The sequence below is a fragment of the Coffea eugenioides genome, chromosome 11, assembly GCF_003713205.1.
Source record: "Coffea eugenioides isolate CCC68of chromosome 11, Ceug_1.0, whole genome shotgun sequence".
Taxonomy (NCBI): Eukaryota; Viridiplantae; Streptophyta; class Magnoliopsida; order Gentianales; family Rubiaceae; genus Coffea; species Coffea eugenioides.
The window spans coordinates 39,725,089-39,740,102 of record NC_040045.1 but is presented as its reverse complement, the minus strand read 5'-3'; the positions used below and the strand labels follow the sequence as shown (position 1 = coordinate 39,740,102).

The following is a 15,014-nucleotide window of genomic DNA, read 5'->3' as shown; positions in this document are numbered from 1 at the left end:
GCAAGAGCTATGCTTCTTCAGGCTAGTCATGAACTCAAGGCGACCATCATCTTTTTCAATGAAATGGATAGTGAATCAGCTGTAACTTGTACGCCAGTTTTTTTGGATCTTGCTTGAGAGAATTGCAGTGCGAATGTTCACCTGAATTGGTCAAAAGCATGAGGGATGTCGTTCAAAAAAAAAAAAAAAAAAAAAACACTTGATGCTGCAAGCTGTTTGACAGAAGATCGTCTCATCTCGAGTTTTTGAAAGTTCAAAGATGTATTCTGGGGTTATTCTACCAGATCAGGAAAGGCCAAGAAGCATTCCATTCTTGGTTTTGTTGGAGGCGTTAGGAGGGTTTCATGCCATCACAGCAGGAGAGATTGATATGATATATGAGAAAATTTGGTAGAGAAGATATTCTAATGCAAAATGCTTCATTTTAGCTTTTCACATCCAACTGCGAGAAATGGTGCTTTTGCTTTTCCTTTATCCACAGAAATCAAAAGAAGAAGAAATGGTTCTTTTAACTTTTGAGGAGAAGGAAAATAGGCAGATATCCATTCCTGATTCATATGAAGTCAGCCCCCTCAAAATAAAGGAGCATTGCTGTATGCAATCACATTGCAGTTGTAGAACATCAGCAGCATAGCTTAGTATTCTCCAAGGAGTTACTCTTGCCTGACTTTTAATTTTCAATAGAACATTTTGTAGGCTCATCATGCGTTACAGAAGACACACGTAGTCTGTGTCATTATGCATTTTCCAGGAAGGAAAAGTAGTCTGTCTGTGTGTAGAAAAAGTTAAGTTCGATATTCAGAAAACTTCAAACGCATTGCTTCTTTCCTTCTTTCTTCATGTAGATGTAGTTCCTCTTCTCCAAGAATTTGTCAATCGCGTTGTCAATTGGCAATGGACGTGGTGCTTGTCTTCTTACGATGACACTTTCTTCTTCCTTTATTTCTTTTTCTTCCTTTCGATAAAGGAAAATAAGGAGGACAATACGTCATAGGCTGTGAAATGCTAAACGAAGCATTCTGCGATTGAAGATCTTCTCTACCAAGTTTCTCGCAGATCATATCAATCTCTCCCGTGAAGGAACGAAGCTTTTCTAACGTCTCCAACAAAACCAAGCGCAAGCCATTCTTCCCATCAAAAAACTTCTTGGCCATCTCGTCAATGGAATTTTTCTCGGCATTTCTTGATCTCGTAGAATAACCTAGTAATTCATGTTCAAGTTTAAGAAACCATGAGACAAGACGATCTTCCTTTGGACGGTTTACAGCATCGAGTGCTTTATTCACAACTTCCTTGATAACTTTAACCAATTCATCTGGACACTCACTCTGCAATTTAGAAATTACATGAGTTGATTATGGAAAGTGATTGTTAAAAAAGAATAAATGGAATTAGCTAGAACTATTCCCTCCTTGGTAGAGTATGGACTTTTATTTTTTCTGGCTAATAAAAAGAAATCTAATATCTAGATATAAACACAAACAAAAACATTAAAGAACTGAGAGTAATCAAGTGAAATCATCAGACAAGAACAAGCCCCATGGTGCATTACGCTGTAGATTAAACTGTTTGCTCAAGTAATGATCGCATTCACCAACCAAGACACATGGGAAGATCGAAGTCCAAATAATACTCCCTATGTCCCCTTTTATATGATTTTTGTTTGTCCCGAAATACTTATCATAGTCAAAATATATATATATATATATATATATATATATATATAAGAAATAAATAAATGTCCAACTTATCTATTGTACTCTTGATACAATCCAAGAAAATAATATGAAATTGTGTACCCACGATAAATAATGCTACAAAACATCTTTTAGTTTTGGTAGTAGTGCCTTTTTAGCAAAACCCCAAACTCAAACTAATCAAATGTTAGTTGATGTGTTTTGGTTGCTGATGCACTGGGCATTGTAATAGGAGCTGAAACCGAAATGCCTGCTCGCTTTTCTGGGACTGACCTCGTGGAATGAATATTGACAACAGAAATAAGTAATGCTAAACCATTTTTAACCTGTTTCTCAAAATCAAACAGCTTTAAATAGTGTATATTGCTGACACAAAGATCAGGAGACAGAGGAGGTGATGTTAAACGAACATATTAACTTTTTTATGTAAAACCCTATAAAAGATTAAAAGATATCCTGCAAGGGAACAAGCAATCTTGCGAACATTGAGAGAGTTTGACGAATTTTTGTTTACATGCAGTAGATGATTACTTCAAACACATCAAGATGAGTAATAAAACAAGTAAAAATTGATATCAGTTCACTTGGGAGGTACCACAAGAACTAAGGGATTGTGTTTATTCAATGTCAAAAATATAAGCATTCCGAACCAAATGGGATTCATTTGATTCTTGTCCATTCACATTCAACAAGATGTATTAGTAGCTACCTGCTCAATCATTACCTAGGACTAGGAGAAAATCTCAGATCAATTTCAAGATAAAATAAATGAGGTACATGCCAAGACCTTGAAACGCTTTCATCCAATGGGGCAGGGGCTGGCCTTCCACTCTCTTATGCAGCATTTACAAATAGCCTCAGCAAGATGGATGACAAGAAGCAATTCCAGATCAGTTGGGAAATTGAAATTGCAAGCCGCAGCTCAAAGCTTCCCTTTATGCTGAGTGCTGAAATCTGTGACATGATTTTGGAGGCATCACAGACACAGGCAATCCATACAATGTCAGGAAATGCAAGTGCAGGAATGGTGCGTCAATATAAACTTCAAGTTTCAATCAAAGTGATTCTAAATGCAAATAAAGACTTGCCTATCGCTTTTGATGACAACATCAAGGCTTTCAACTTCAATACTTGTAGCAGAAATTTTTGCAGATTCACTACAGTTGTGCAACTCTATCCGCTTCAGGGTAGAAATTTCTGTAATACCGTAGGGAACCTCTTTCAGGTACTTGCAAGACTTGAGAACTAGATGCTCAAGACATGGAAAGTGATTGCTTGTGGCCTCCCATGACACTAGATCAGTCTTCTCAACCAGCAAGTGCTTCAAAACACGAAAGCCCCCTTCAGTTGGTTCCCACTTTGGCCCTTGGAAAGCATAATTTTTCAGTTTGAGCACCTCCAGTTCGGGTAACGAGGCAATGGAGGTCATATTCTGCCATGGTTGATAGCTCCAACTTAGTTAAATAAATTTTCTCTTGCATTGTGTTCCCACGTTCACATATAGTTTATCAAGGTGTGAAGCACTTGGTTTGGCCTAGAAGATCAAGATCCTGTAAGATGGTGCCCCCTTCTAGGCTTGCATCCGGAGACTGAAACTTGGCCAAGAAAAGCTATGTTTATATGACCACGAAAGTTTTTAACATCCTCGTATATTATTACCAAATTCTGATGCAAACCTAGGGAACCAAAACCCGCATCAACGAGACGTACAGGAATGGTTACCTAGTTTGAGGATTCAAGCTAACATGGATTTCAAATAGAAAATTCTTTACTGCTACTGCGCAGTTCTTGGTCTGGGAATATATGCATTCTTAAGTGTCCATCATAAAGCATTTCTGTTTTCTTTTAGAAACAAAATTTAACAAGGTGTTTCATTTGCATTAGTATATCACAAGGACATTTTGCAGCAAGTATCTTGAAACTATTTTACCAAAAGAAAAAATAATATAAAAACCTAGAAACTTTTGTACGCCAAGGTTAAAATAACTTTTGTACCTATTCTAAATGCACACCGCTTTCTTTCCTAGAAAATGCATAATAAAGTAACTATGTATTCTTTTTAACATGCACGAATCTACATAGGTATCTGTTGGTAAATTAAATACCCTGCAATGCTTCAACAATTGAAAATCGGGGAAGATTAATCTCTTGGACAGTACAAAGCTGTGCTGATCATGTTCTGAGCAATTCTCTAGAAAACTATGATCAACGAGAACAGACACCAGATTACATGATTTATGACGAAAGAAGAGTAGAATTTTACCACAAAGTAGAGCAGTGACAAAAGAGTAGAGTTTCACCATGAAACAGAGTATAAAAGCTATAAAAAAGTGTTTCTAGTCCCAAAAGCATTTAATTACTAAAACACAAGAGAACTCAAAATATTTATTCGATGAGCCAAAGGTCTAAATAACTCATTAAAAGCTCTCTTAGTGGTTTGGTGATCAACGGACCCATACCGTGAATATAGTAATCTTGCTCTATCTTCTTCGCAAAACTCTTCACGAGCTATTTCTCCATTCTTGGTAGCAGCAGCGCATACATTCTAGAGCTATTTCTCCATTTGTGGCAGCAATACCACATACATTCTGGTTCTATTAACATAGTTTGTCATCATTGTCGGAACTTGACGCTTAACCAGTCTAGTACTAGACCTAACACTAACAACGCTTCTTCTTTTTCCTCGAAAAACACGTAGATAATTAACCTGTTTGTTAGATCTTGTTTAAGGCGGCAAAAAAATTAAGCTACTCATGAGCAGTTGGAGTCAAAACTCGACTTAAGTTCGATCAACATCAAACTCAAGTCTTTTTTAAGCGCTTGAGCTAGCTCGAACTCGAGCTAGCTTGCGCTCGCTCTCGAACTCGAGCTCGAGCTCGCGCTCGCGCTTGTGCTCGAGCTCGAGCACGAGCTCGCGTTGGCGAACGAGCTCGAACTCGAGCTTGAGCTGGCACCGGCGCTCGAGCAGCACGAGCTCGAGCCGGCGCTCGAGCAACACGAGCTCGCGTTGGCGCTCGAGCTTGAGCTTGAGCACAAGCTGGTGCTGGCACTCGAGCTTGAGCATGAGCTCGCGCTGGCGCTCGAGCTGGAGCTCGAGCACAAGCTGGAGCTCGAGCTCGAGTTCGAGCTCGAGCTCGAGCTCGAGCTGGCGCTCGCGCTCGTGGTCGAGCTGCACGAGCTCGATTGCCAGCTCCAGCTCAAGCTGCACGAGCTCGAGCTTGCGCTCGAGCACGAGCACAAGCTCTCGCTCACGCTCTTGCTCTCGCTCGAGCTCGAGCGCACGAGCTCGAATTAGAGCTAGAGTTTGACCTTGAACTTGATATTCAGATTGGCAGCTTGTCGAGTTCGAATTCGAGTTCAAGTTTGATAAAACTAGGCCGAGACTCGGCTCGATTAGATCAAAACTCGATTCAATTCGATTCATTTGCAGCTCTAGTATGATATTAGATACTCTTCTTCTTTTTCCTCCAGAAGCACGCAGATAATGAACCTGTTTGTTAGGTCGCCTGATACCAGACCTAACACTAACTCTCCCTCTTTTTCTTCCTTCAATTAAAGGAAAAGCACGTAGATAATACGTGATCGGCAGTGAAGGAAGATCTCCTCTAGCAAACTTCTCACGAATCACAGACAGTGAAGGAAAACCATTTCTTCCAAATGAAGCGTTATGCGATTGATGATCTTCGCTGCCAAGTTTCCCACAAGCAGTATCAATCTCTTCCGTGAAGGAATGAAGCATTTCTAAAGTCTCCAACAAAACCAATCGCTTGCCATTTTTCCCATCAAAAAATTTCTTGGCCGTCTCCTCAATACAATTTTCCGTTAGAAGCGCAGCTGAAGCATATACATTTGATACAAATTCCGACATCCCTGACCTAAGAATATCTCCATCTGCACATTCCAGCGCTTCAAGAGCTTTGTTAGCAACATCCATGATGCCTTTCACAAATTGGCGACAACGCCATTCATTGGAACGCCCGCACAGCTCAGCAAAGCTCCGCAAGAACTTTAGATGTTGGCAGAGAAAAGCTGATTCAGTCCCCACTTCACTGAAAAAGTTCATGGCGTCTTTGAGTTCTCGACAAGACTGAAGCAGATCCATCACCGCGTCACGACAAGGTAGGAAGGCTGAATTGTGGCGTAAATCTTCCCAGGAGCTGTAGAAGTCAGATTCATCAAGAAATTTCTCCAGCTTATTCTCATTTAAACCAATCTGTTCTACTAATTCTGGCACTTCTCTTGATAGCATTCGTTCCCAGCCGCGACGAATATTCATTCTATACTCATCATATAACGGTGAAGTAATTAGTAGCTTAGTTCTCCGAGCAAAATCTCCTACAGGCAATGCAAGAGGTGCAATATCTTCTACTAATTGGTCCGGCAAAGTTGGGGGTCCTTCCATTTCCAATACTCTGATGACCGCAACAACTTTTTCTATAAATAACTTGGCTTGCAATACCTTGATATTCAGTATTTTGCCTAGGATAGTAGTTAACTCGTCCACCTCCTCCACCAACAGATAAACAACGTCATCGTAAGCCATCTTTCCCTCCGTCAATCCTACCCGATGTAATCAATAGCAAATTAACAAATAAATCACCCTTCATGTTTGGATTTAAAGATTTAACCGGACTGCAATAAGTAAATATAAAAGAAAATAACTTGAATGAATCACCTAGGACAAAGCAAAAGAAAGTGTAGGAGAAAGAGCATACTAAATAAGTAAATATGAATGAATCGGAAAAAATAAAAAATAAAAGAGCATACTAACATGTAGGAGAAAGCAAAAAAACCGGGGCCTGACAACTATGAATGCGAGAGAGAAGCTACAGCTTACCAGCAGCAGAGGAGGAACGGACTTTGATGATCGGTATCACGATTGCTAGAAGAAAGCCGGCGATGAGAACTGGTGGTCAACGAACATGAAGCAGCCAAGTCTCCCCAAGTGCCAAACGTCTCGTCTTTGATTTCTTTTCTTCTCAATTTTCTTTGAGGGGACAAAAGTTGAATATTTAGGAGTCCCAGAACAGTTGGACCGGGCCCTGCTAAGGGAGTAGGACACTTGCATTAGTTGCATTCCTAAAGGAACAATTTGGCAAGAACTATTACCCACTCCAAGTAGTTTGAATTAGTTACTGTAAATTGCATTTGTATCGATTTTTTGTGTAAATTAAATAATTCAAGTTTTCCTATCTCTCCTTTTTTTCTTTGAGGTTAAAAGTAAGTGACCCTTTTTTCTCTTTTTTTTTTTCCTCTTTTTTCTCCTGAGCTGGCACACAATTCATATAAGAGAAATAGATCTTCGTAAATATGAACTGTGCAACTTCTGTTTCAAAGTGCTTGAAATTTGTGGGATACTTTGACCGTCAAATGCTGGAGCTTTAAGTTTACTAATTCCAGTTTGTGACTGAATCCAAAACAAAATTATAGCAGGAAAATACAAATGATCCGGTGCATATTCACGTTCGAAATCCCTTGTATAGTTCTTCTAAAGTGCATATTCATATAATCAACGAACATTTTTTCTACAGAAATCTCGAGCCTGCAATTGTTTAATTTGGAAGCACAGCAGATGCTACAGCGTTTACAAAAGAGAAGCAATGGCATAGGCCACCCATACTAACCGTATTGCAAACTGAAAATTTGGAGCTTGTTTGTTTTTCTGAATGATACAACATTTCTCACAGCTGAATATTGCAAGCCAACTTCTAAGCAGAAGCTTGTTTCTGTTTCCTATGTCTCTTTCTTGAATCCTGAACCCTGGTTGAGATGTATAGGTTTTCACTGCAGATTTGGGTACTAGAATAGAACTGACTCGTAACAACAACTCAAATCTGTTTGTCTTTTTCATTATTCGACTAGGCTTCTCTCTCTTCTGAATGCATATCAAACTAGTTCAGATTTTATATATTTCACTGGATTGATGGAGAAATTTTATTAAAACACTCTATTGCTTAAAATTTAATATTATAATACACAGATAACATGAGCTGGCAGAGCCCACACACCAAATTTCTAACAATTTAAAGCTACCCATGAGAATCCAAGAGCTCATGAGTGTAATATAACTTGTATAAACTAAGATTTTTGAGGTTGATCGTTCATTACCTCTTTGGATGAGCAAGACAGAAATTTTTGACCTCTTGAAGCTCAACAAAACCGTGGAAAGCAAGCTCTCTTCCTAGCTAATGTTGTTCACCAAGTGTTTAGCAAGTTGTACGTAAAATTTGAGGTGATTTGATGAAGGATTGAAGCAAGAAATGAAGAAGAATTTGGTCTTCTTCCTCCTTGAGGGTGCACGGCTGGAATAAGAGAGAAAGGAGAGTGTTTTGGCCTGCAATGAAGCTTCTAAGAGAAGCTGAAATGTGTGGCTCTAAATCGTTTCAAAAGTCAACTCTCTTTCCCGCACGTACGCGCGCGTTTCGTGCTCGATTTCTCTCAGGTTTGTTTCACTTGTGCACTAAACCTCTAATGTACTTCCAATCATATTATTATTATTCACTCTTAATGGTCTAAAATAAAGGTCTAAAGTAGGGATGGCAACGGGGCGGGGTTGGGGCGGGGGACCCCTCCCCCGTCCCCGCCCCGTTGCCTATTAGTTCCCCCCGTCCCCCGCCCCGTCCCCCGCCTCCCGCTCCCCCCCCCGCCCCGCCCCGCCTTGCCCCGCTTCCCCCGCGGGTGCCCCCGCGGGGTTAATAAAATTTTATTAAATAATTTTATTATAATTAAATTTTAATAAATAATCAAGTACTAAAATATCAACACATCACCAAATTATTATTCATTGTAATTTTACAATTGAAACTCATAAAAACAATCAAACATAAGTTATTTGAATACAATCCAATATGATGAAATAAATATAACTAAAATAGTCAAGTTTTCACTTTTAGTACAAATGCAATCACTAATTCATTATTGTGTTTGTGCTTTTTTTTGAGAAAAAAGTGTTATTCTATTAAGTGTAATTAGAAATTTAGTATAAATGTATTAGTAAATTTAGTATAACTAATTAATAAATTCTATTTAGTAGACATGTAAGAATTATTCATATAAATGATAATATCAATTATATTACATAAACTAATATACATTATATAATACATCTAACTAATAATATCATTATCATAAGTTTATAACTAATTACTTACATATTATATATAATTATATATAATATTATATAATATATTTTTTTTTTTTTTTTGCGGGTGGCGGGGCGGGGGATGGGGCGGGGGTATACTCCCCCACCCCCCGGCCCGTTTCTAAGCGGGGGGAAAAAATTCCCCCCCGCCCCCGCCCCACCCCCCGCCCCAACCCCCGCCCCGAGAGCCCCCCGCGGGGCGGGCACCCGCGGGCACCCGCCCCCATTGCCATCCCTAGTCTAAAGTCCCTCAATTGATCGCGCGCGTAAAGACGCGTACTTCCGATTTGTGCGCGATAAAGTGGAATTTTCAAGAAATTCTTATAACGATAGTATAACTATCTAACACTTGAACACTTAAACATAAAAATACCTATTTTAAAACTAATATACAAGTCTCCAATTTTTCAAGCTTATTGTATTCTCGAATCGATTATTGTCTCTAAACGCGTATTCACTATTCTCACTTAACGAGCTTTCAAAAATTAAATTTTGAAACGAGTCATTTTAAAAATATAAGCAAGTCATAGTTCCATGCAATTGGGTCTAAAATGGTTGAAATAAATTATTTGGAGAAAACGGGTGGATAAATAATTAATTAAGCCATTAAAGTAAGATTAAAATAAGTAAAAATTCGGGTCCTCACAGATGATCCCTAAGGGTCTAGCATTGGATTAGTCCATATCTATAAGTCTTCACTAGCGTTGGACTAGTGAGAAGTCGGGGAGAAAGGTCACAACTAGCGTTGAACTAGTGTGGTGGTGTCATGCATTTATTATAACTAAATAAATCATATAAAACATAATTAAAACAAGTAAACACATAATGCACATAGAATACATAACATATAGGCATAATTTCTAAATGCAAAACCCTAATGAAAGCAAGTAAACACATAAGCACACAAGCATGCAGGCACACAAGCAAATAAAATCAAATAAAGACTTAACTATTACATTCGAGACCCTAACTACAATCTACGGGAGAAGAATGAAATAATAACCTAACTATTATATTTATCTAACTAATTACACTTTTGGTAAAAATTAAAATCTATCTATTACATAGTGTATCTAAATACATGTCTTGAACCCCTATCTATTACAATTTGGCATTTAAATGCCTCTCAAATAATCATCAAAATTAAATTAAATATATGAAACTTAAAACAAATAAAACGAATAATTAAAAGAAAAATCACTCACAAACATGCAATTACACACATAAAAACACATAAGAGCACAAGAGAATTTAAAATAACACAAGAAGATACCTCCCTTGAAGTAGTAGCTATTGGGAGTTGGATTTGCCCTATTTAACTCCAAAATTAACAAAAATGATCAAGACATCAATTTAATTAATAAATAAATCATAAAGAAATGGACATAAGCATGAAGTCTATCAATTGAAGCATTCAAATGAAATATAATTAATAATTAAAGAAGAAAAACAACTTCTATTTAAGAAATCAAATCTGCCAGGGACCTAATTGCAAACATTGAGAAAGTTTTTGAGGTTAAATCATAATTATCACAAATATTAGGGGTCGAAATCAAAGCAAAATAAAGCTCTAAAAATTAATTAAGCTCTAATTATCTCCTAAAATCAGAAAATAAACTTGTCTAAAACATGGTTAAAACATAAGAAAATGATTGAATTTCAAAATGGTAAAATTGATTGATTTTTCCATATTTTTTGGTCATAGTAGAATTAAGCAAAAATTCGATGGTCAAAATGCAATTTTTTGAAAACTACATGCATCTAGTCCGAAGAAGCCTTCTGCTACAACTTGCTGGGTTTCACTAGCTACTCTTATTCAAGCACAAGAAAATTAACCGCAAATTTAAACGAAGCCCATGGATTCATCAACTAACATAGGAACTTCAACCCAACAAGAAAAACAACGTAACAACATGAAATTAATGGCTCAAGACCCCCCTCTTCCTTTTCTTCTCAGGTTTGCAAGCAGAAAGAGAAACAGACAACTTTCATTTTTATATTCCAAACAAATCCCCAAAAACATGACTCAGATCATGAGCTACAAAACTTGCAGAGATAAATAAAAACTACATTGGTGGACTTTACATCAACTTTCCAGCTTTTTCATCTTTTAATAGATGCATCAGACCCAATAACACGCATAAGGCAAGTGCAAAACTCATGACGAAATCATCTAACAAGGTCCTTGTTTAATGAGTTTAACTCTTTTTGCATGTGGATTGCAGCAAGCAAGGGAAGGATTAAGAGTTACCTTTGATGTTTGGAGATGCAAAATAAACACAGGAAATCCGAGGAGAGTGAGATTCAAAACTAGAATCTGGAAGCCAAAACCTTTGTTGCAGAAATTTCAGAAGTGGCAAGGTCTAGACTTTAGGCTACAAGTCGAAAATGCTGGGGACATTTTTTCCTAATCTTTTCAGAACAAAGGTTGTTCTACTACATCTAGTGATAGTGCAGAAAAAAAAAAAAAGAAATCGCTCAAAAAACTAGAAATCAAGATAAAAAATTGATTGGGAAAGGGGCTAGGTCGACCAGCCTAATTGAAGATTTTTCCAGCAGAAAAATTTTTCCTTTCTTCCCTGATTTTCTCTCGTTTGTCTTTATTCTTTCTCCATTTCGTTTTCCTTTCTGTTTTTCCTCTCTGATCACCCCCATATTCTCCCCTCCTCCTCTCTTTTTCTTTTTTTCTCCCCCTTTTTTTCTCCTTTCTCCCTTTCTTTCTTTTTTTGCCCCGAAGCTCCTTTTTTCCCTGTCCGAAGCTTCCCCCTGGTTTTTCCTCTTCTTTCCAGATTTTTCTCCTCCAAAACTCCATAGCTATCCTTGCCACCTAATCTCTTACAAATGTTGTGGTGTACAAAAGAACAAAAACACATGGCTAATATTCCCTCCAACTACTTAGTTGTCTTGCATGCATTTCATCTATTTTCTTGTTTTTTATTTTACTTTTCATGGCAAAAATTTAGAGTAAACAAAAATGTTAAATTCCTTTTTGAGATTTGCCTTGCCAATTTTCATTTTATTTTGAAAAAATTGAATTTAAAAAGATTAAAAAATAAATTTTCGTGAGAATTTTCTTTTTTCGGAAATTTAATGCAAAAAATGTTTTAAAAAACGATGAACCTAATTCAATAAAAATAGCTAACTATCATTTTACGAACTTTGGTTAAATAACAATAAAAATTAAATTAAAATTTTGGTATCTACAGCTTACTCCTCTTTATCTGAGTTTCAAAAAAACTCGAGACAAAGACGTAGACACCAAATACCAACCTATTATTCTGCTGCGAACTGAAATAAGCAAGCATATAAAGGTCAATGGGATAAACCCCAAGCCTGTCGTAAAAATTGATCAGTGGGATAAAACTCTAGCCTGCCATAAAATTAGTCATTGGGATAAAACCCAAGCCAACCATAAAATTAAAAAATTATTGTAGAATGCTTTTTGTAAAACTTCGAAGATTTTGATGGAGACAGATAACTAAAAAATTTGCTCCAGTGTGATGTTACTGGACATTTGGACCTGCAAAAGAGAAATAATCATAATGACAGATAATGCCACCACCATCCGATCAATCCCATTTTCACGAAATGTGTAAACATGAGTATTTTAACTCTCTTCTCCGATGTAGCGAAAACTCAATTTTGCTCTGCAAACTGTATCAAGTTTTCTTAACTTCTAATGCTAATCAAATATGACATTTGGTATCCAGGCACTTTCAATAAATCACAGGAATTGCCATTTGATAAACCCAACAAGATAAATGGGACCATGAAACACATAAAAAAATATTTTACTTACACAAAAAAGATAAAAATCCCAGTAACATGAAAACAACCATTTACTTTTATTGAAAGAAAATTGATTTTAGAAAAATGAACCTGTAAACTCAACAATTTATGTTTGATGAATCAAAGCACTTTTGATTTCAAACAAAATGCCACGTTTGACCCCTTGGATATCGTCCCTCCAGAGTTCAATGTTGGCAACAAAATCATAATGTGAAGAGAAATTCAAATGAACTGAGTCACCAGCCATTCAATTCCAAGCTCATTTTTCCTCATAAAACCCTACCTTAGTACCTTTTCGGGTTTTCACTAAGGCTACACCGACTTTTTTATTTTCTTTTTCTTTTATTTTTTTGTTTTTCTTTCTTCCTCTTTTCTTCTTTTTCTTTTTTTCTTTCTCTCTTTTTTTCTCTTTTTTTCACTTTTTTCTTTTTTTCCCTTTTTTATTATTTTTCTTGTTTTTGAAAAGGCGCCCTTTCGGATTTTCACCTAATGAACAAATCTCGCCGACAGCCTTTATCAACTCAGAAATATGTTTTAAGAAATGATGACATCAGTGCAACAATCCTTCCCTTGCAAAATTGATAAAAGTGTATTGACATCATTTGCTATGTGATTACAAAATTTTTTGAAAAATGTGATGTAAAGAACGGAAGTCAGGACTTTCAATTTTTCGTAATGTGGTCAGATGAGGTGCTAAGAAAAGTTTAAAGCTTGAAAGCAGATTTTATAAGTGTTTAAATCACCTGAGGTCGCATTTTCATATTAACTCTACTTAGGATTAAACTAAAATTGCCCAGTTTATTCCCAACTGAGGTTCTTTTCTTTAATTTTCTTTTTCTTTTGTTCCTCTTGAGGTTTTTCTTCCCTTTTCTTTCAACTCAACCTTGCCCCAGTGTGAGATTTGCAATCCTCAGGGGTTGCCAAACGAAATAATTTATTCTGAAAGTTCAAAAGGAAAAACTAGGGATAGAATGTTTAATTGGAAAGGAAGAAGGCCTGACTTTCATTCCATTCTTCACATTAACCCTAAAAGGAAACTTTCATTTATCAAATGAAGAATTTCTTACACATATTTGAATTGATCGGTTGAGGAAAAACTTGTCCATCCATTTCTGCGAGAACAAGTGCTCCATCAGGCAATACCTTCTTGACGATAAAAGGGCCTTGCCAATTTGGTGCAAACTTGCTTTGGCCTCCTCTTGCACTAACAAAATTTGTTTCAACAATTTGTCTCCTTCTTCGAATAGTCGCGGTTTGACCTTTTTGTTGTAAGCACGGATCATTCTCTTTTGATAGTACTGACCATGATAAATGACATTTAATCTTTTCTCATCAATCAAAGACAACTGCTCATGACGTTGTTTAATCCAATCAGGTTCATCCAGTTTGGTCTCCATTAACATGCGCAATGAAGGAATTTCGACATCAACTGGCAAAACTACTTTCATTCCGTGCATAAGGTTGTAAGGCGTTGTCCCAGTAGAAGTTCGAATAGAAGTTTTATATGCCATTAATGCATAGTGGAGCTTTTCATGCCAATCACAATATTTTTCGTTCATTTTACGGATTATCTTTTTCAAATTTTATTCGCTGCCTCCACAGCTCCCTTCATTTGTGGTCTATAAATAGTAGAATTTCGATGCCTGATTTTGAACTGTTCATATAAATCATCCATCATGTCATTATTGTGATTCTTTGCATTGTTGGTGATTAATGTCTCTGACACGCCAAAACGACAAATGATGTGTTTTTTTAGAAAATCTGTCATCACCTTCTTAGTCACGTACTTGTAAAACTCAATTTTGACCCATTTGATAAAATATTCAATTGCCACCAAAATAAATCGATGCCTGTTTGAAGCAGGAGGATCAACGGTTCCAATTACATCCATACCTCACATTGAGTATGGTCAGGGAGCAGTCATACTGTGTAATTTTGTGGAGGGAGCAGTCATACTCTTCTTTTGACTCTTCTAATTTTTGTTTTAGTATTCCCCCATATCCTAATTCTGATGCATCTGTTTCAACTATCATGAATGCTTTAGGATGTGGTAAACATAAACATGGCAAAGATTTTATTTTTTCTTTTAAATATTTTATTTTTTGAGTATGTTCTTCTGTCCATGGTTTTGGGTTTTTCTTTAGTCTATTAAATAATATAGAACATTCTTGTCTTAATTTGGGAAAGAAATCTGCTATATAATTTAAACATCCTAAAAATCTTTGTAATTGATTTTTATCTTTTATTTCATCTGGAAATTTAGTAGTAAATTCTAAAGCTCTATTGATTGGTTTTATTGTTCCTTGATATATGTCATGTCCTAAAAATCTTATTTTTGTTTGAAATAATTTCATTTTTGGTGCAGAAACTACTAATCCATTTTTCTT

At 36.7% G+C, this 15,014-nt stretch overlaps 2 protein-coding genes across 2 annotated transcripts; both read right to left on the bottom strand.

The window, feature by feature from the left end:
- Window positions 1–2,415: 2,415 nt before the first annotated feature.
- LOC113751463 (putative late blight resistance protein homolog R1A-3) lies at window positions 2,416–3,575 on the bottom strand. The gene is made up of 2 exons (XM_027295486.1): window positions 2,786–3,575; window positions 2,416–2,651 (listed from the first exon to the last, which is right to left on the bottom strand). Exons 1-2 carry the CDS (start codon window positions 3,124–3,126, stop codon window positions 2,633–2,635), a joined length of 360 nt encoding a protein of 119 aa, XP_027151287.1. The 5' UTR covers window positions 3,127–3,575; the 3' UTR covers window positions 2,416–2,632.
- Window positions 3,576–4,509: 934 nt separating this feature from the next.
- Window positions 4,510–6,651, bottom strand: LOC113752561. Its single transcript, XM_027296672.1, has 2 exons — window positions 6,535–6,651; window positions 4,510–6,257 (listed from the first exon to the last, which is right to left on the bottom strand). Exon 2 carries the CDS (start codon window positions 6,238–6,240, stop codon window positions 4,510–4,512), a length of 1,731 nt encoding a protein of 576 aa, XP_027152473.1. The 5' UTR covers window positions 6,241–6,257; window positions 6,535–6,651.
- Between the last annotated feature and the right edge of the window lie 8,363 nt (window positions 6,652–15,014).